This window comes from Pongo abelii, chromosome 16 (assembly GCF_028885655.2).
Source record: "Pongo abelii isolate AG06213 chromosome 16, NHGRI_mPonAbe1-v2.0_pri, whole genome shotgun sequence".
In the NCBI taxonomy this organism is placed as follows: domain Eukaryota; kingdom Metazoa; phylum Chordata; class Mammalia; order Primates; family Hominidae; genus Pongo; species Pongo abelii.
In genome coordinates, this window is record NC_072001.2 from 59,379,411 (window position 1) to 59,401,665 (window position 22,255).

A 22,255-nucleotide genomic window follows, 5' to 3' on the forward strand; every position below is an offset into this window, starting at 1 on the left:
CTGGTCATTCCTGATGGTCTCTTGTTGCTTGCTCATTGTTGTGATTCCGTCCCTTATTTCTATTTCTTTCTAAATAGATTTTCTCTATTTCACAGCTGATAAAATTTTAATATCTGAATTTATTGGAAGTCTAAATATTTGTTATTTCTTCTAATTTCACACTTATGGTGACTTGCTTCCTTTATGTCTGGTGATTTTTGATGGTGAACTCACATTTTCTTAATCTTCACCTGGGAATCTAGTGGGTTTAACTAGAAATTTTTTCTTGAAGAAAATTTGTGTTTGAATCTGCTAGGACCATTGGGACACTACCAGTCCAAATGACTTTTAGCCTTTTTTGGTTTCTAGATTAGCACAGAGGTCTCAGATTCAGCTCTTCCATATTGCTGTGGATGTAAGCCTTGTTTTCTGAATACAGTTCCCTGGGGCATTTTCTCAGCTTAACCTTTTTATTCTTAAATGCCTACTCTCAGAAGGTTTTGTTTATTTGTGGGGAAGAGATCTGGAGAATGAGATGTCAGGAGGACACATGGAAATTTCTCCTACTTTCTTCAAGTTCAGTAATGCATAGATAAGTTTTTTTTTTTTTTCCAGAATCTGGTCGTTGTGCAGTGGAAGGCTGTCCCAGATCATCTAGCTCACAGTTTTGTTGAAGAAGAAAATCCCTTTTAACTTTAAGAAAAAAAGATTTAATTTTTTAGAAGTTTTACATTTGCAGAAAAACTGAGAATATTGTATAGAGAGTTCCCATACACCCTGCACCTAGTTTTCTCTATTATTAAGTTCTTACATTAATATGGTTAAATTGTTGAAATTAGTAGACCATTACTGATATATTAACTGAAGACCACAGTTTATTCAGAATTCCTTGTATTTTACTATGTCTTTTCCTATTCTAGGGTTTGGTCCAGTATGTCACTGATATGGTTAGGGTTTGTGTTCCCACCCAAACCTCATCTTGAATTGTAATCTCCATAATCCCCATGTGTTAAGAGAGAGACCTGATGGGAGGTGATTGGATCATGGGAGTGGTGTCCCCCATGCTGTTCTCGTGATAGTGAGTGATCTCTCATGAGATCTGATGGTTTTATAAGTGTCTGACATTTCCTCTTTCACATAGTTACTCTCTCCTGCCTCCATGTAAGACATGCCTGCTTCCCCTTCCACCATGATTGTTAAGTTTCCTGAGGCCTCCCGAGCCATGCAGAACTTTGAGTCCATTAAACCTCTTTCCTTTATAAATTACCCAGTCTCGGGTATTTTTTATAGCAGTGTGAGAACAGACTAATATAATCACTTTACAAAGCTGTTATATCTCTTTAAGCTCGTCTTGGCTGTGACAGTTTCACAGCCTTGTTTTGGATGACCTTGACAATTTTGAGGAGTACTGGTTGGATATTTTATAGGATACCCCTCTACTAGAAATTTTTATTGTGGTAAAATATATATAAAATTTACCATGTCAACCACATTTTAATTTGGTGGCATTAAATGTAATATATTCATAAAGTTGTGCAATGATTTAATAATCATTATCCATTTTCAGCACTTTTTCATCATCTCAAACAGAAACTCTGTGCTCATGAAAAAATAACTCCCTATTTTCCTCTCTCCCTAGTCCCTGGTAAACTCTATTTTCTGTCTCTATGAATTAACCATTTCTAGGCACCTTAAATAAGTGGAATCATGCAATGTTTGTCCTTTTGTGTCTGGCTTATTTCACTTAGCAAAATGCTTTCAAGGTTCATTCATGTAGTAGCATGTCTCAGAATTTCATTTCTTTTTAAGGCTGAATACTATTGTATTGTCCATTCTATGTACACACAAATTTTGTTTTTATCATTTTATTAGTTACAGGAGAGTTTTATTTCTTCTTTTGGATTTTCTTTTTTAAAAAAATTTTCTTTATAGACATTCATGTCATCTATACACAAAGATGGTTTATTTCTTCCTTCCTTATGTGTATACTCCTTATTCCCTTTTATTGTCTTATTGCACTACTAGAACTTCAGATGTAATATTAAATAATAATGATGATAAAGGACATGTTTGTGTTGTTCCTGATCTTAGGGAGAAAGCATCCAGTTTCATTAAGCTGTAGATATTTTGTGGAAGTTCTTTATCAACTTGAGGATATTTCTCTCTAGTCCTAGTTTTCTGAGAGTTTGTACCTTCAGGGGTGTTGGATTTTGTCAAACGCTTTTGCTGCATGAATTTATATGATCATATAATTTTTCTTCTTTATCCTCTTGATGTGCTGAATTCATTGATTGATTTTAGAATATTGAACCATCCTTGTATACTGAGAATAAATCCCACTCCGTTGTGTTGCATAATTCTTTTTAGACATTGTTGGATTATATTGGCTAAAATTTTGTTAAGGGTTTAAAAATCTATATTCATGAGGGATATCAGTTTGTAGTTTTCCTATAATGTCTTTAACTGCTCTTAGTATTAGGGTAATGCTAGATTCATAGAATGGGTTGGGAAGTGTTCCTTCTGCCTTTATTTTCCCAAAAAAGATTATGTAGAATTGTTATTTCTTCCTTAAATGTATGTTAGAATTCACCAGAGAAACCATCTGGGATTGGTGATTTATTTCTTGGAAGGTTATTGACTCAATGTCCTTGCCTACTCAGATTATCTATTTCTCCTTGCGTGAGTTTTGGTAGTTTGTATCTTTCATGTAATTGGTCCATTTCATCTAATTTATTAAATGTTGGGGTATAGAGTTCATAGTATTCCTTTATTATCCTTTTAATTTTCATGGGACAATTGATGACTTATATTCCATTTCCAATATTGGTACTGTATTGTTTATATTTTTTAATTTTCTGTACACTGTGATGTTTTGACATCTTAAAAAAATCCTTTCTGGCTTGGGAGAAACTGCTTCCTCCTGGGGCAAGCCAATTCTTAGCTAAGCAAAAGGGCTTAGCCAGGGAGCATGGCTTTGATATATAAAAAACTAATATGAAGCCATACCTCTTCTGTCTGGTCCATATACAACAGGCCTTCCTCTATCTTAGCCATTGCAGAGCTATGTACCAGATAACTAAGGACAACCTGTATACTCCGAGGCCCTCTGAAATTATTCATAGTAGCCAATGCTAATCGGTTTACTCTGCCCTACCTTGCTTTTCCTGTGGAAACTCCAATAGAGGCTCTAGTCCAGGTTTTTCTCTTGCTCCTATTTTTTGCCTCCTGACTACCCCAAGTCTTCCCCATGTAACCCTGTATGGCATGGCATGCTTCCTATTTCTAGGACCTGTGAGTATAATAAATGTTGTTTTCCTCTCATGGCCACACCTGAGTGACCATCACAGAAAATAACACAGAACAGGTTATTTGGATCTTCTCTTTTTCTTGGTTAGCACAGCTGTAACTTTATTGATTTTAACTAGATTCTGGTTTCTGTGATTTTCTCTATTGTTTCCCTATTTCAGTTCCATTGATTTATGTTCTAATGTTTATTGTTACTTTTCTTTTGCTTTCTTTAATATTTTTCCTTTAGCTGCCTTGAAGGTAGACATTCAGATTGAGTTTAGATTTTTCTTCTTTTCTAATCTATGCACTGAATGCTAAGCACTCCAAGCACTGCTTTCATAACATTCCACAGGTTTTGATAAGTTATATTTCAAATTTTATTTAGTTCAAAATGTTTTTTTAATTCCTCAAGATATTTACTTGATCCATGTATTATTTAGAAGTATGAATTTAATTTGCAAATATTTTGTGGGTGTCCAGCTGTTTTGTTATTGATTTTTAGTTTAGTTTTATTTTGGTCTGGGACCACAGTTTGTATAATTTCAGTTATAGGTTAAAGTGTGCCACCTCCCCCTCCCTACCATATATTGAAGTCCTAACCCCCAGTACCTGTGAATATGGTCTTTACAGATGTAATCACGTTAGGATGAGGTCATTAGGGTGGCCCAAATCCGATATTACTGGAGTCTTCATGAAAAGCAGGAATGCCATGCAAAACAGAAACACACAGGGGAAATGCTACATGATTATAGAGGCAGAGAGAGGTTGTAGTGATGCAGCTGCAAGCCAAGGAATGCCAAGAAGTGACAGCCACAATAGAAGCTAGAAAGAGGCAAAGAAAGAGTCTCCCCTGCAGGTTTCAAGCAAAACATAGTCCTGGTGATACTTCTAGCCTGGTTTTGGACTTCTAGCCTCCAGACCCATGAGACAATACATTTCTGTTGTTTTAAGCCACTCACTTGGTGGTGCTTTGTTACAGCTACCCTAAACTATATAATTTATATTCTTTTAAATTTATTAAAGTGTGTTATGGCTAGAATGTGTTCTAGCTTTGTGAATGTTCCATGTGACCTTGAGAAAAATGTGTATTCTGCTGTTATTGAAATGAGTATTCTATAAATGTCAATTAGATCAAGTTGATTGATGATGCTGTCCAGAGAAACTCTTGCTGATTTTCTGCCTGCTTAACCTGTTAATTACTGAAGGAGTAGTACTGAAGTCTCCAAATATAATGATGGATTTGTCTATTTCTCTTTGCAAGTCCTACCAGTTTTTGCCTCATGCATTTTGACACTACTGTTAGGAGCATATACACCAGGATTATTCTATCCCCTTGGAGAATTGACCTCTATCATTAATGCTCCTCTTTGTCCCCGATAATTTTCCTTGTTCTGATGTCATCTTTGTTTGAAATTAATATAGCTACTCCAGGTCCTTTTGATTAGTGCTAGCATAGTGTTCCTTTCTTTATCCCTTGATGTTGTAAATAGTTTATTTTTAAGATGTTTTAACAGCTTGAGTGATTTATTTCACATATCTATATTTACCCATATAAAGTGTACTATTAATTGGCTTTTAGTATATTCACAGAGTTGTACACCATCAACACAATTGATTTTAGAATATTTTCACTAGTGCCTCCCAAACCCTGCAACTCCTTAGCTAACCCTCCATCATCTGCCAAGCCTAGACAACTACTAATCTACTTCTGTCACTATGGATTTGCCTATTCCGGACATTTCCTACAATATGTAGTTATATTGAAATAGAATCCTATAGTATGTGATCTTTTGTGAATGAAATTAGATAATACTTGGTCTTTTGTGAATGGCTTCTTTCACTTAGCATAATATATTCAAGGTTCATCCATATTGTGGTATACATGTACTTCATTCTTGTTTCTGAATAATATTCCATTGTATGAATATACCACTTTTTATTTAACCACTAATCAGTTTATGACCATTATGGGTTCGTTTTGCATTTTGGCTGTTATGAATAATCCTGACATAAACATTTGTATATATACTTTTCATGTGGGTGTGTTTTCATTTTCCTTGGGTGTATACCTAGCAGTGGTTGCTGGATTGTGTGGTAACTCTGTGTATAAACTATTGAGGAATTGCTAGACCATTTTCCACAGTGGCTGCACAATTTTCCCATTCCCACTAACAGTTTATGAGGGTTCAAGTTTCTCTACATCCTCCTCTACACGTTATTGTCCATCCTTTTTTTTTTTTTTTTGAGACGGAGTCTCCCTCTGTCACCCAGGCTGGAGTGCAGTGGTGCAGTCTCGGCTCACTGCAACCTCCATCTCCCGGCGTTTCACCATGTTGGCCAGGCTGGTCTCAAACTTTTGACCTCTGGTGATCTGCCCGCCTCAGCATCCCAAAGTGCTGGGATTACAGGTGTGAGCCACCGCACCTGGCTGTCCATCCTTTTGATTATCGCCATTCTAGTGGGTGTCAAGTGGCATTTCATTTTGGTTTTAATTTTCATTTCCCTGAAGACAATATTGAGCATCTTTTCTTGTGCTTTTTGGCTATTTGTATATGTTCTTTGGAGAAATCCCTATTTCTTTGCCCATTTTTAACTTGGGTTGTCTTTTTTTTAAATTTTTTAATTATTATTTTTTTTTGAGACAGGGTCTCACTCTGTGACCCAGGCTAGAGTGCAGTGGTGTGACCATGGCTCTTTGCAGCCTTGATCTCCCTGGCTCAAGCGATCCTCCCAACCCAGTCTCCTAGTAGTTGGGACTACAGGCATGTACCACTGGACCCAGCTAATTTTTATTTATCTATTTCCTTTTTTTTTTTTGTAGAGATGGGGTCTCACTGTGTTGCCTTGGCTGGTCTGGAACTCCTGGGCTCAAGTGAGCCTCCTGACTTAGCCTCCAAAGTGCTGATATTACAGGCATGAGCCACTGCACCTATTTTTGAATTTTAATACTTTATATAGTCCAGACACAAGTTATTTATCAGATATATAATTTGCAAGAATTTCCCCTCTTCCTGTGGTCTTGTTACTTTATTTATGTTATCTTTTGAAACTAACAGTTTTTAGTTTTGATAATGTCTAGTTTATCTATTATTCTTTTTTTTCCTTTTTTTATTTTTTTCTTGAGACAGAATTTCGCTCTTGTTGCCCAGGTTGGAGTGCAATGGCGCAATCTCAGCTCACCACAAACTCTGCCTCCCAGGTTCAAGCGATTCTCCTGCCTCAGTCTCCCGAGTAGCTGGGATTACAGGCATGAGCCACCACACCCGGCTAATTTTGTATTTTTTTTTTAGTAGTGGCGGGGTTTCTCCATGTTGGTCAGGCTGGTTTTGAACTCCCAACCTCAGGTGATCCACCCGCCTCGGCCTCCCAAAGTGCTGGGATTACAGGCATGAGCCTCCGTGCCCAGCCTCTTTTTTCTTTTTTTTTTTTTTGCTACTGCTTTTGGTGTCATATCTAAGAATTCATCAAGGATTCTCAGAATTCTAATTCAAGGTCATAAAGATTTACACCAACAGTTTCTTTGAAGAGCTTTAGAGTTTTAGCTCCTAAGTTTAGGTCTTTGATACATTTTAATTTTTGTATATGGTGTGAAGTTAAGGGTCAAATTGCATTTGGATATCCAGTTGTCTCCCCATCTGTTGAAGACAATTATTTTCCCATTGAATGGTCTTGCACCCTTACTAAAGATCAGATGACCATACATATCACGGTTTATTTCTGGATGTCAATTTTATTCCAAAACAATTGAAATTATTAACAGCTTACGTGTTTCAGGCATGATCCTAAGCACGAATTCATTTGCTTCTCATAATAACTGTGAAGTGGGCACTATTCTCACTCCCATTTGACAAATGAAGTGGCCGATATACAGAGTGATTTGCCCAAGGCCATATAACTAACTAGTAAGTGGCAATGCCAGGATAATAATTTAGGTTGACTAACTTGAGAGCCTGAGTCTTAGCCATGCATGCTGTAAACAAAAAGTAGAAATCAAAACTTCTGAATTCCACTGAAGAGTTCACTTTAAGCAAACGGGGTGAAGGTCGGATTAGCCACTAACGGTTTGAAAAGCACAACAGGGAGGGATTGCCTCACCAGCTTGCTTTCTATAGAGTAGCGGCAACGGACCTGCCTGTTTCGCTGAAACTGTCAACCCCCCAAGTTGAGAATTTGCACTAACTAAGTCGAATTTGCAGTTAAGAAACCTTCCTGGATTCCTGGGGCAGTGCCGAGTGGTGCGAGCAAAGGCCGGGCCCACTGCCAGAGGCCCGCGCCGCTTGCGGCACAGAACCTGAGAGTGGGAAGGCGTAGGCGCCCGGGCGGGAGGCGCCCGGGGTGTGGAAACTCTCGCGGGAAGATGCGTCGTTGCCTCGGTAACCGCGTCGCAGTCGCTAAAGATGGCGGGGCGAAGTCTGGGTCTCACGGTCAGTTCAACTCCAGGCTCCTGGGGAGCGTCTGGGCTCCGGCGACTAGGACGCCTAACCTCCTTTAACTTCGGGTCTGAAAGTCTGTGGCTCTTTTACAGAGAAGCAGCGTTCCAGGGACTCCGCTTCCGCCACCCCTTCAGCAACCCTCTACACCTGGACCCGATCTCCTCGCCTTGGAGGAAGAATATAAGTAAGAAATTCGGCGGTTGAACTTTTCCTTCTTTCTTTCATCTAAATGAGGCTGCTTACAAGTACTTTTTTCTGGAGACTGGCTGGATCTTCGGGACCACTCACTCTGCAGCATTCCCGTCTCGTTATCTGTTTCACCTGCCGTTTATCCTTTCTTTATCTTTGATCTGAGTAGTTCGCCTGCGTATTAGAAGATATTTGAAGTGGGCGAAAATTTAGCCCAAGTAAACGTGTTGTTTAATTTAAAATGTAGCCCAAGTAAACAGCAAGATACTGTTGGAAGTTATGTGGGTAGCAGGAATTGCCACGAATAGTTCACTTGATAGTTTAGGTTATTTCGCTTAATATTAAGTTCATAGAGTTTACCTTGTGTAAATTTCTTTTAGGTTGGTTTCTAAATTGAAAGGATGCTTCCCACTGCAATCAGAATTACCATTCTCGTTCAAATATTCCTTTTCTTATCTGTTCTCAGTGTAATTACAACTATCCTGACAACGGTGCTTTCATTCTTGGCCCATTCTACTTCTCATCCCCAAGTTTTCACACAGCAGCCAGTGTAATCTTTTAATTTGATCATATCATTCCTTTGCTTAAAATTCTACAATAGTTTCCTGTTGCATTTCAAAAGCTCTGATCGATGTGGCTCCTCATGCCTCCCCTATTTGATCTTATTCCTTCTTGCCCTTTTCTCCCTAAAACTCTCCAGCTTCACTGGCCTTTTAGTTCCGAAAACTCTTTCAGGTTTTCTTTCTATCTCAGGAAAGAGACAGTCACACACGCCTTCAACCTGTAATGTGAGTGGCCTTCCTTGACCATGCTAAGTAGGCTCCCTTGTTGGTGTTTTTCATTGTCTCACTGATTTTCTTTCTAATTAGCATAATTTGTTACAGTAAATTCATTTGTGAATTTCCTTTTTGTCTGTCTCCTCCCCTGGACTGTAAGTTCCAAGGGCAGAGGCGATGTCTGTTTTATTTGCCATCGTACATACCCTTATAAAAAAGTGCCTTTTAACAACTCCCTTTCTTTTAATTTAATATAACTAGATTAAAATTTGGAAATAGTTGGCAGTTTGTATCAGAGGGTTAAACTAGAGTTACCGTATGATCTACATATGATCTATAAGCATATTTGAAATTAAAACTGAAGGGTACTGTGTTTCGGTAAACTATACACAGACCAATTTACCACAGCAAGTAGGAAGATAATCATATCTTTTTCTCTCTGATGAAATGGGCCGAATATCCCAGTTCAAAAGTGTACTTAAGCAAATTAATCTCTTTTCTCTATATAGTTCTTTATCAGCTGTGCCTGAATCAAAACGGTTATTTTCATTATCATTAACCATATAGTATTAAATACCTGGATTAGGTTTATTTGTTCAGTTATTTGAGAGTGTATTTTGCACCCGGTTCTGGTGCATCCTTAGGGATATAGTCCTGCTTAAAATGAGAAATATACAGGGACTATTATTGTATTCTAGCACGAGTTATTTTATAAAACGAGATAGCTAAACAGTATTACATAGTGGCCAGTTGTTACTTGTTCTGTTATCTGTACTCTGAGTTGTGCACATCTGAAGCATATGAACAGAGTAACTCCCTACACTACCTGAATTTTCTAGAATACTTCTGTGTCATGTAGAAGAGTAAAATGTCTGGCCATCCCTGTAAGCAAGAATATGAAATTATAACAGTATGGTATCTGTTTTGCCACTTGTTGACTTGGCATTGATCATTAGAATGCTACTTCCCAGGGACCTCATTCCAAAACCTTTTGCAGTTCTGCTCCTGTTGGAGGAAATAATCAGTGTCTGAAAGGATAGACTAAGAAAGATGCTAATCGCTCAAGTGGATAGATTTTTTAAGCTTCATTCCCGTATTGTAATACCAGATAGCTAAACAATAAGATAACATGATAACTGGTAGGGCAAGCCCCCTCATAAATCCCAATTACATTGGATTTGCAGATTAATTTGCAGAGAACTGACTTATTTATGCTATTGAATTTTCCACGAATATGATACTTCATTTATGGTTTTTTTTTTACCTTTAATAGAGTTTTATCATTTTACTACATAAAATTCTTGCATATATAATTTGCTTCAAGGTACTGAATAGTTGCTATATATTAAGTGGAATTTTTTCTATTACATTTTCTAATTGGTTATAAATGTAGAATTTTTAGATGTTGATGCTACATCTGTATTTATATACACACAGATCTTCAGTCCTGCTGGACTCTCTTATTCATTCTGTGAAGTCCCTTGGATTTTTGATGAAGACAATTATATGCAAATTTTGATCATTTTGTCCCTTGATAATTCTCCTGCATTCTCTCTTTTTCTCTGTTTAGGACTTCCCATGTGATATGGAATAGAAAAAGTGATGATGAGCTTCCTTGTTTATGATTTTGAGAAGCCCACTTTTAATAATCACTACATTTGAGGTTTGCTCTAGGGTTTTGGTAGATTCTTTTTATTATGTTTAAAATTCTTCCCCTTAATTCCTAATTTGAATGAGTGTTAAATGTATCAAAACTTATTTTTTCCCCAATTAATTCAGGTGTTGGTATGTTCTTTTTCCTTCCTTTAATGTTTTAACATACTGAACTACAAAAGCAGGTTTCTTGTTTTCCTTTAAAGACTGCTAGATTTGATTGCTATAATTTTATGTAGGTTTTTTGCATCTATGAACGAAAGTGAAATGGGTGTTGTACTTTTTTTTTTACTTCTTTTCCTTTCTGTTTTTGATATCAATATTATTCTGGCTGTATGAAAGAAGCCGAATAGTTTTCCTTTTTTGATTCTTTTCTTGGAAGCTTTTTATAATTAGAGATTTTCTGCCCTTTGATTAAAATTGTGAAACTGTCTGTGTCTAGTGTTCTTTTTTTCAAGGGGATTCTTTTTGTCTATGAATTTAGCTTCTTTAATGATTATTTAGATGTACTATTTCTAGAATAGTTTTTGGTCATTTCTAAAATAATTTTTGGTTCTAGAAAAGTGTTCATATCATGTATGTTTTAAAATATATTAGCATAAGCTGACTCTATGGTGGTATGTTTGAAATCTTGACTGTATCCATAACCATGTACACCACTCCTTTTGGTAGCTTTCCAATATTGTTTATTTTTGTCTTTTTCTTTTTCTATCAAGCTTCCTGGGAGATTTATCTGTTTTATTGGTCTTTTCAGAGAACCAGCTTTGGTTTTTCTTGCTAATCTGTGCTATTTTAAAATTTCATTAATCTTTACAGAAATAAAGACAAATGATCTCTTCTAACTGGGGTGGATTAATTTTTTGTTTTTTAGTTTATTTACCTCATTTATTGTTTTTCTTATTTTTTAATAAATATATTTATATATATATAGGTTAACTATATATATATATATATATATATATATATATATATATATATATATAGGTTAACTATAGGTTAACTATATTCCAGGACTTGTTTTGATGTATATTTCTTTTATGGTTATTTAGTTCTAAATATTATACAATTTTCATAGTAATTATTTAGAAGTGTGTTTTTTAGTTTGCAAGCACATAGGGTTGTTTGTTTACTGTTGTCTAGTTTTTATTTTTCTAAGTATGTATGTGACAAGGTCTTGCTCCGATGTCCAGGCTGGAGTGCAGTGGTGCGATTATGGCTCATTGCAGCTTCGACCTCCTGGGCTCAAGAGTTCTCCCACCCCAGCCTCCCGAGGAGCTGGGACTACAGGCGTGTGCCACCATGCCATGCTAAATATTTTTTTTTTTTTTTGAGACAGGGTCTCACTCTGTTGCCCAGACTGGAGTGCAATGGTGTGATCTCAGCCCACTGCAAACTTCACCTCCCAGGCTCCTGAGTAGCTGGGACTACAGGCATGTGCTAACATGCCCGGCTAATTTTTGTATTATATTTTTTGTAGTGATGGGATTTCGCCATGTTGCCCAGGCTGGTCTTTAACTCCTGGTCTCAAATGATCCACCTGCCTCGGCCTCCCAAAGTGCTGGTATTACAGGCCCAGCCTAGTTTATTTTAAATTGCATTATGATTAGAGAATTGATATGATATTAAGTTTTTAAATGTATTGAGACTTATTTGTGGCCAAGTGCTTGTTCACTTTTTGTAAAAGTTCTATGCGTTCTTTGATAGAAAATTTATTTATTATTTGTTGGCTAATCTGTTCTATATTTGTTCTTCATGACATTAGTATCCTCACCTTTTTTTTGGTTGCAGATTTATTGGTTTCTGTTAGAAGTGTATTAAAAATCATCAATTATAATTATAGTTTAAAAAAATTCCTTATAATTGTGGCCATTTTTGTTTGGGAGTATCTCGTTTGACTTATTTAAATCTTCTTGATTCCTTTCATTATTATGCAGTGTCTGTTACATCTTTCTTCATCCCTTTATTTTCAAACTTTGTATGTCATTTATCAGTAAGAGCATTCTTTTTATAACCAGTCAGATAATTTCTGCCTATTAATAAGTGAATTTAATTTATTTACATTATTACATAACTTGAAGTTGTCTTAGCCACCTTGTTTTTTATATTTTCTGTTAATGTCTTGTCTTTGGTTCTTGTCTGTCTTCTGCTGGATTGAATGGGTTTTCATTATGTCTTTATTTTTACTGATTTGGAAAGATATTAGAATGCTTTAACTTGGTGTCCTCTGTCTTTTAAATTAGATAATATTTTACTTTGTTGTTTTGAATACACCCACACCCAGTTAATCATCAATGTTATTTTTATAGTCTGTACTAATTTAGATTTATCATGTTTTCAGATATCTTCATGATTCTTTTTTTCCAGATTCAGTTTCCTCCTTCCTGAAATGTTGACCCTTTGTTACTTTCTGTGAAAACCTGAGTCTTAAACTCTCCAGTCTTTTTGAAAATTGTTACTTTGCACTTATTCTTCAATTACAGTTTATCTGAATATAATTCTAGATGTCCAGCTTTTCCTTCTCAGCCAATTAAAGATATCCTTATATTGTCTGTTGGCAATATAAGGATAGAAATGTTAGAATGTTGGAAATATTAATGAGCCATCTGCTGTCAGCTTTTTAGATAATTATGCTGGTAGACTATTTTTCTCTGTTCTTTTAAAATAATGATTTGGTAGTTTAGGGAGTACTCTCTTTAAAATTCTGTATTTTCACTGTGATGTATACACAGGTGGATTTGTTTTCTTTATTCTTCATGAGATCCATGTCTTCAGTTTGGGAAATTCTCAGCATTAGCTCTTGAAATACTGTCATTCTCTCCTTTTGGGATTTCTTTTTTTCTTTTTTGGAGACAGAGCCTTGCTCTGTTGTCCAGGCTGGAGTGCAATGGCACGATCTTGGCCCACTGCAACCTCCACCTCCCAGGTTCAAGCGATTCTCGTGCCTCAGCCTCCCCAGTAGCTGAGATTACAGGCATGCAGCACCACACCTGGCTAATTTTTGTATTTTTAGTAGAGCCGGGGTTTCGCTATGTTGGCCAGGCTGGTCTCCTGGCCTCAAGTGATCCTCCCTCCACCTCCCAAAGTTCTGGGATTACAGATGTGAGCCACTGCGCCCAGGCCTCTCTGGGATTTCTTTCTATAGCTTCTGTTATAGTAGGAACATAACATCTGTCTTCAATGAATGTTAACCTGTCTTTTGTGTTTTTGTCCCCTTGTTTTCTGTATCTCCTTGTAGGTGATTTATTTATATCTGTCTTCTAATTCACTCATTCCTTCTATGTCCATTATATTGTTCAACATATCTGTCAAATTTCCTTGAGTTCTTAATTTCAGTGACTGTGTTTTTCATTTATGTAATTTATATTTGGATCTTTCTCAAATTCAGCATTCTTTTGTGGTAAAATCTGGCTCTTGCCTAATGTTTTTTCTAAGTGCATTTTTTTTCCAAATTCTAATTTTAAAATCTTTTTTTAATTGTTATATTATCTTTTGTTCTTATAGTACAAATTTTCCCTTTCCTCACATCTGCTGATTCTCTCTTTCAGCGGCTTGTTTCTTTATGCAATTTGTTACCTTTTTGAAGTCATCTTTAGCAGTTTGCTTTTTGAGAGAGTCGTATATATTCTAGATGAGTAAATGTTCCTGTAGGGTGGTTTTCAATTTACCTTTACTAGTTTCGAGTTTTGATTGATTCCACGTCAGCTTTTTTCTATTTTAAAGTTTTTCCATGGTGTCCTTGTATCACCTAGATAAGATGAATTTGGACTTCCCCCTTGTTTGTTTTAATTACTCACAAGAGAATCTTTTCTACCCGTGGTTCTAGTTTCATTTCTGCTCACCTAAGGTTGTGGGTAGAATTTTTGTAGCCTGTGTTTCACAGGTGTATCCCTTCATGACTCACATACATCAGCTTCTAGCTTTTAAGCTATTTTGGCTTCTGTTCCTGTTTGTTGCTCTCACTTTGAATTGCTGCTTTATTCTTAGTACCAGGGCATTTCCCTTGCCTGAGTTAGAGCTTAGCAATATTTCCTCCATTACATTTTATATGGCATTTCCATGGATTTAGAGTAGAATAGTCTTCTCAGTCATCTTGGTTCACTATATTAATTGGAAACTTACATTTAAGTCCTTGTGATTAAGTCCTTGTTAGGGAAATTTGAAAAATCAGGTAATGGCACTTTAAAGGCACCTTTAAGTCTTTTTTAGATATTTTTCTTTTGACCAGGTAATTCTAAGATATAAAAATATATCTTAAAGCTTCAGACTGTTAAAGGATATGGTACTAATCGCCCCCCCCTTTTTCCCCCTGGGGGTGGAGATTGTGTTTTGTGTTACTTCTGAATCACATGTCTAAGAAAAACAAGATAACTAATTTTTAAAATCCTTAACATGTCTCCTTCACATAACCTCAGAAGATCCTAGGTGGTCTAGAAATGTGACATTTCAACAGGAGAAAAAAGTTATATGCTTTTGAGTATGTTTATTATGGTGTTAATCTTTAAAAGTGAAAAGGGGACTTAACAATAGGGACGGAGTTCAGTACATTATCTTAATTGCAATTTATTGAATTATTGTATAGCAGTTTAACATGCTTATAAAGATTACGTGAAGATTGATATTCCTTTTATATTGCTGTGGGAAAATAGTACAAAATTGTTTATATGCTATAGATGAAAATTGGAAGGGAATATTAAAAATAAAAATGGATGGTGGTAGGATTATGGGCAGTTTTTCCTTTAAAAACAATTTCTTTCAATAATATTGTCATTCTTGCAGTCTTAATATAGGACCAAGTAAATAGTATTCCTATTCTTGCTAGATTCCAAGTAGAATGAAAAATCATAATTAAAAAAGGAGTGACAGGTAGAGGTCAAAATAGTCACCTTTATTTCCGAGGAAGCTTGATATTAAAGTGTGTAGCTGAGGTGTGAGCCATATTGGGTCTGCTCACTAAACCTCACATTTAGCCCCCCAGTTATAGCAATACCCCAAACCAGAGCAGGTCTCCCCCATACCCTGCCCACTTCTGCCCACAATTAGAACAGGGCCTGTCTCTGGAGAAGCAAGATTAGAACTTGCATTCTTTGCAGGTAGGCTAATAACAAGAAGGTGGTGAGTGGAACAGAGTTGAACTCACCCAGCTTATTCTTCCCAAATATATTAGGTAAGGTACTTCACTTGAAATTAATAGAGGGCCACAGAAAGGCTAATACTGCTAATACTTAGTGTTTGAGTTCCTACTACAAGGAAGGAGGAATCATGGGGAGTTGAGGATAAATTCTTAATGGCTGTGTTCATTTTAGAGTAAGAATGCCATATGTATATTTTGGCTTTTGTTGATTACGTCACTTGATAACGTGTAATTGCTGAAGTTTATTTTTTATTTTTGTTAGGATCTTCAGTATATCCCAATTATTTTCTGCTTTTAGGCGTTTAAATGCAGAGTTGCAGGCAAAAACAGCTGACGTAGTTCGACAAGCTAAGGAAATAATAGTAAGTAAATGTACAATTATTAATAATTCTATATAAATGCCAGTTTTTTATCTTTTTCATTTGATATATGACATATATACAAAACACTAGCCAAAGCATGTGTGTTCAGTTCAATGAATTATTACAAATTGAACATGAATATATATGCATAGGTATAGCAATGTGTGTGTGTATATGTTTTTAGTAAGCACACATTTTCTAAAAGCCACTGAAAAAGTACTTTCCATTTAGATGCTCCAGTCATCTAAATTCTCATTATAAATTCTCATTATTAATTGATAGGATAGAGCAACTCTCCTTAGAGGAGTAGTCTACTTTAAAACTTTTATCAGTTCTTACCTAATTTTGATTCTTAGTTTCTATCCTCCCTATCCCCCAAAATGAAGTTGATGGAAGCAGGGAAGGAGACCTAGGCAATATTTTATCTTCATGCCTTATACAAATCCATGATTATTTGTTAGTTTAGGAATAAGAAATGTATCATATATAACATTTCAAGTAATACATTTTGATGATTGTTACAGATTTGTATTTTATAATTTATAATTAGATGTTTTACTAAAAATATTTGTAATTACATTTATAATTACATGTTTTACTAATTTATAATTAAATGTTTTACTAAAAATATTTTTATTTCATCTTTTAGTTTTTGCCAGTGTCTGAAGAGCAGGAAAATACTTGTACAAAAGGACCCCACGTTATAGTAGAATGACAGATTTATTACGTTTTCTACTCAGAGAGCCCTGTAAAAAGAATCTCCCCCTGCAAATAAAAAACAGAATAGAAAACTGAGACAAGCTAGGAAAGGGGTTGGGGAGTGGATTCCTACCCCTGCAGAAGCAAACAATATAAGGTTTCTCATATTTAATTTTTATTTACTCACTTTCTCTTTTTAAAATTTTTAATGTTTGTGGTTACATAGTAAGTGTTTATGGGGTAAATGGGATATTTTGATACAGGCATGCATTGTGTAATAATCACATTATGGAAAATGGGGTATCCATCCCCTCAAGTATTTATCCTTTGTGTTACAAAAAATCCAATTATACTCTTTTAGTTAATTTAAAATGTACAATTAAATTATTTTGACTATAATAAACATGTGCTATCACATACTAGGTACTATTCATTTTTTCTAACTATATGTTTTTTTACCCATTAACCATCCTTATCTCCCACCCCTGCATCCCCCACTACCCTTCCCAGTCTCTGATAACCATTCTTCAACTCTCTATCTCCGTATGTTAAGTTGTTTTGATTTTCAGATCCCACAAATAAGTGAGAACATGGGAAGTTTGTCTTTCTGTGCCTGGCTTATTTCACTCAATGACCTCCAGTTACATCCATGTTGTTGCAAGTGACAGGGCCTCATTATTTTTTATGGCTGAATAGTACTCCATTGTGTATATGTATCACATTTTATTTATCGATTCATCTGTTAGTGGACACTTTGGTTGCTTCCAGATCTTGGCTATTGTGAACAGTGCTGCAACAAACATGAAAGTGCAGATATCTCTTTGATATATTGATTTCCCCTCTTTTGGACCTATACGCAGCAGTGGAATTGCTGGATCATATGGTAACTTTAGTTTTTTGAGGAACCTCCAAACTGTTTCCTTTGAGGTTGTACTAATTTACATTCCCACCAACAGTGTACCAGGGTTCCCTTTCTCTACATCCTCACCAGCATTTGTTATTGCCTGTCTTTTGGATATAAGCCATTTTATCAGAGTTGAGATGATATTGTAGTTTTGATTTGCATTTCTCTGATGATCAATGATGTTGAACACCTTTTTTTATGCCTGTTTGCCATTTGTATGTTTTTTCTTGAGAAATGTCTATTCAGATCTTTTGCTCATTTTTAAATTGGATTATTAGATTATTAGATTTTTTTTCCAATAGAGTTGTTTGAGCTCCTTATATTTTCTACCCTTGTCGATGGGTAGTTTGCAAGTATTTTCTCCCATTCTGTGGGTTGTCTCTTTACTTTATTGTTTCCTTCACTGTGCAGAAACTTTTTAACTTTATGTGATCCCATTTGTCCATTTTTGCTTTGGTGACCTTTGCTTGTGGTGTATTACTCAAGAAATCTTTTTCTACTCCAATGTCCTGGAGAGTTTCCCCAATGTTTTCTTATAGTAATTTCATAGTTTTGAGATCTTAGGTTTAAGTCTTTAATACATTTTGATTTGATATTTGTATATGGCAAGAGGTAGGGGTCTAGTCTTCTTCTTCTGCATGTGGATATTCCGTTTTCCCAGCACCATTTATTGAAGAGACTGTCCTTTATCCAGTGTATGTTCTTGGCAACCTTGTCAAAAATGAGTTCACTGTAGGTGTATGGATTTGTTTCTGGATTTTCTCTATTCCGTTCCATTGGTCTGTGTGTCTGTTTTTATGCCAGTACTCTGATGTTTTGGTTACTATAGCACCATAGTATAATTTGAAGCCAGGTAATGTGATTTCTCCAGTTTTGTTCTTTTTGCTTAGGGTAGCTTTGGCTATTCTGAGTCTGTTGTGGTTCCATATAAATTTTAGGATTGTTTTTTCTATTTCTGTGAAAATGCGATTGGTATTTTGCAGGGGGTTGCATTGAATCTGTAGATTGCTTTGGGTAGTATGGACATTTTAACAATACTGATTTTTCTAATCCATGAACATGGAATATCTTTCCCTTTTTTTGTGTCTTCTTCAATTTCTTGCATTGATGTTTTATAGTTTTTATTGTAGAGATCTGTTACTGCTTTGGTTATGTTAACTCCTAGGTATTTTATATGTGGCTATGGTAAATGGGATTACTTTTTTATTTCTTTTTCAGATTGTTGACATACAGACACACTACTGATTTTTGTATGTTGATCTTGTATCCTGCAGCTTTACTGAGTTTATCATTTCTAATAGTTTTTGGTGGAATGTTTAGGTTTTTCCAAATATAAGAGCATATCATCTGCAAACGAGGATAATTTGACTTCTTCCTTCTGATTTGGATGCCCTTTATTTCTTTATCTTGTCTGATTGCTCTAGTTAGGACTTTCAGTACTATGTTGAATAACAGTGGTGAAAGTAGGCCAGATCTTAAAGGAAAGACGGTCAGTTTTTCCCATTCAGTATGATACTAGCTGTGGGTCTGTCATATATGGCTTTTATTATATTGAGGTCTGTTCCTTTTATACCCAGTTTTTGAAGTGTGTTTACTATGAAGGGACGTTGAACTTTATCAAATGCTTTTCCAGGATCAGTTGAAATGATCATATGGTTTTTGTCCTTCATTCTGTTGATATGATATATCACACTGATTGATTTGCGTATGTTGAGCCATCCTTGTATCCCTGGGGTAAACCCCACATGGTCATGACAAATGATCTTTTTAATATATTACTGAATTCTGTTTGCTAATATTTTTTGAGGATGTTTGCATCAATATTCATTAGAGATATTGGCATGTAGTTTTCTTTTTTTGATGTGTCTTTGGTTTTGGTATCAGGGTAATACTAGCCTCATAAAATGAGTTTGGAAGTATTCCCTCCTCCTCCATTTTTTGGAATAGTTTGAGTTGGTTTGGTATTAGTTCTTCTTTAAATGTTCGATAGAATTCACAGTGCAGCCATCAGGTCCTGGGCTTTTCTTTACTGGGAAAATTTTTTATTGTGGCTTCAGTCTTGTTACTTGTTCTGTTTAGGTTTTGGATTTCTTCATGGTTCAATCTTGGTGGGTTGTATGTATGTGTCTAGGAATTTATCTGTTCCCTCTAGATTTTCCAATTTATTGGCATGTAGTTGCTCATAATAGCCACTAATGAGCCTTTGAATTTCTGCATTGTCAGTTGTAATGCCTCCTTTTTAATCTCATATTTTATTTATTCGGGTCGTCTCCCTTATTTTCTTTGTTAGTCTGTTAATTTTGCTCATCTTTTAAAAAAAAACCCAACTTTTTGTTTCATCAATCTTTTCTTCATTTCAAATTCATTTATTTTTGCTCTGATCTTCATTTCTTTTCTTCTACTAATTTTGGTTTGGTTTGTTCTTGCTTTTCTGGTTCTTTAATATGCATTGCTGTCTGGATGTGGTGGCTGATGTCTGTAATCCCAGCACTTTGGGAGGCCAAGGCACATGAATCACTTGAACCCAGAAGTTTGAGACCAGCCTGGGCAACGTGGTGAAACTCCATCTCTAGAAAAAATACAAATTAGTCAGATGTGGTGGTGCACGCCTGTAGTCCAACTACTTGGGGGGCTGAGGAGGGAGGATTGTTGAGCCCAGGAAGGTCTAGGCTATAGTGAGCCATGATCGTGCCACTGCACTACAGCCTGGGCAACACAGTTTCTCTCTATCTCAAAGAAACAAAAAAAAAAAAAAAGGAAGAAAGAAAGAAAAGATGCATTGCTTAGTCATTTATTTGAAGTTTTTGTTCTTTTTTGTTGTAGGCACTTACAGCTGCATAAATTTCCCTCTCAGTACTGCTTTCACTGTATCCCATAGATCTTGGTATGTTGTGTTTTCATTATCATTTGTTTCAAGAAATTTCTCAGTTTCCTTCTTAGTTTCTTCATTGACCCACTGGTAATTTAGGTGCATATCATCTAATTTCTATGTCTTTGTATAGTTTCCAAAGTTCTGGTTATTAATTTCTAGTTTTATTCCATGTGGTCAGAGAAGATGCTTGATATTATTTCAATTTTTAAAATATTTTACTACTTGTTTTGTGACCTAACATATGGTCTGTCCTTGAGAATGATATACATGCGGAGGAGAATAATGTGTATCTGTAGTCTTTGGATGAAATGTTCTGTAAATGTCTGTTGGGTCCACTTGTTCTGTAGTGCAGATTAAGTCTGATGTTTGTTGAGTTTCTTTCTGGGAGATCTGTCCAGTGCTAAAAGTGGGTGTTGAAGTCTCCAGCTATTACTGTATTGTGGTCTAGCTCTCTCTTTAGCTCAAATAATATTTGCTTTATGTATCTGGGTGCTCCAGTGTTGTGTGCATATGTATACAATCATTATATCCTGTTGCTGGATTGACCTCTTTAGCATTATATAATGACCTTCTTTGTCTCTTCTTACAGTTTTTGTTTTGAAATCTATTTTGTCTAAGTATAGGTTCTCCTGCTTTTTTTTTTGGTGTAGAATATCTTTTTCTACCCTTTTTATTTTCAGTCTATATATATATCTTTATAAGTAAAGTATGTTTCTTGTAAGCAACAGATCATAGGGTCTTGTTTTATCATCCATTAAACCAGTCCGTCTTTTGATTGAAGAGTTTAGTCCATTTACATTCAATGTTAATACTGATAAGGGCCTTAATCCTGCCATTTCATTATTTGTTTTCTGGTTGTCTTGTGGTATTCCTTCCTGTCTTCCTTTTATTGAAGGTAATTTTCTCTTGTGGTATAATTTAATTTCCTGATTTTTATTTTTTGTGTGGTCATTGTATGTTTTTTGGCTTGAGGTTACTGTGAGGCTTGCAAATACTATCTTATAACCCATTGCTTAAAGCTGATGACAACTTGACACTGATTGCATAAACAAACATGCAAAAAGAAAACTAATACAAACTCTACAGTTTACTTTTATCTCCCTAGTTTTTAACTTGTTGTTACTGTTTCTGTCTTACTGTACTGTCTATGACTTAAAAAGTTGTTGTAGTTATTATTTTTAATTGGCTCATCATTTAGTCTTTCTACTTAAGAGTAGTTTACACTCAATTACAATGTTATAATATTCTGTGTTTTTCTGTATGTTTACTATTACCAGTGAGTTTTGTACCTTTAGATGATTTCTTCTTGCTCATTAACATCCTTTTCTTTTAGATTAAAGAACTACCTTTAGCATTTCTTGTAGGAGAGGTCTAGTGTTGATGGAATGCCTCAGCTTTTGTTTTTCTGGGAAGGTCTGTTATTATCTTTCATGTTTGAAGGATATTTTTGCTGGATATACTATCCTAAGGTAAAATATATATTTTTTTCTTCAGCACTTTAAATATGTCATGCCACTCTCTCCTGGTCTGTAAGGTTTCCACTGAGAAGTCTGCTGCTAGATGTATTGGAGCTTCTTTGTATGTTGTTTGTTTCTTTTCTCTTGCTGTTTTTAGGATCCTTTCTTTATCCTTGACCTTTGGGAGTTTGATTATTAAATGCCTTGAGGTAGTCTTTTTTGGGTTAAATCTGCTGGGTGTTCTATAATCTTCTTTTACTTGAACATTGATAACTTTCTCAAGGTTTGAGAAGTTCTCTGATATTATCCCTTCAAATAAACTTTCTACCTCTATCTCCCTTTCTGCCTCTTCTTTAAGGCCAATAACTCTTATATTTGCCCTTTTGAGCCTATTTTCTAGATCTTGTAGGCATACTTCATTCTTTTTTCTTTTTTCTCCTCTGTATTTTCAAATAGCATGTCTTCAAGATTACTAATTCTTCTGCTTGATCAGTTCTGCTATTAAGAGACTC

At 35.6% G+C, this 22,255-nt stretch overlaps 2 protein-coding genes across 6 annotated transcripts in view; one reads left to right on the forward strand and one right to left on the reverse strand.

The window, feature by feature from the left end:
* Positions 1-22,255, reverse strand: part of MNS1 (meiosis specific nuclear structural 1) — a 149,356-nt gene that overhangs the window by 38,286 nt on the left and 88,815 nt on the right. The gene's annotated exons all lie outside the window — the stretch shown is intronic.
* TEX9 (testis expressed 9) overlaps positions 7,369-22,255 on the forward strand; it is a 61,213-nt gene continuing 46,326 nt past the window's right edge. Inside the window, exons 1-3 of one of the 5 annotated variants that reach the window (XM_002825486.6) lie at positions 7,369-7,691; positions 7,793-7,884; positions 15,748-15,811. In XM_002825486.6, the coding sequence (XP_002825532.2) occupies positions 7,665-7,691; positions 7,793-7,884; positions 15,748-15,811 (183 nt within the window). In that variant the 5' untranslated portion in view covers positions 7,369-7,664. Of the gene's footprint in view, positions 7,885-15,711; positions 15,812-16,460; positions 16,668-20,237; positions 20,299-22,255 lie in introns of those variants that run through there. The other 4 variants (XM_009249865.4, XM_054531540.2, XM_054531539.2 and 1 more) reach the window with 4 other exon arrangements.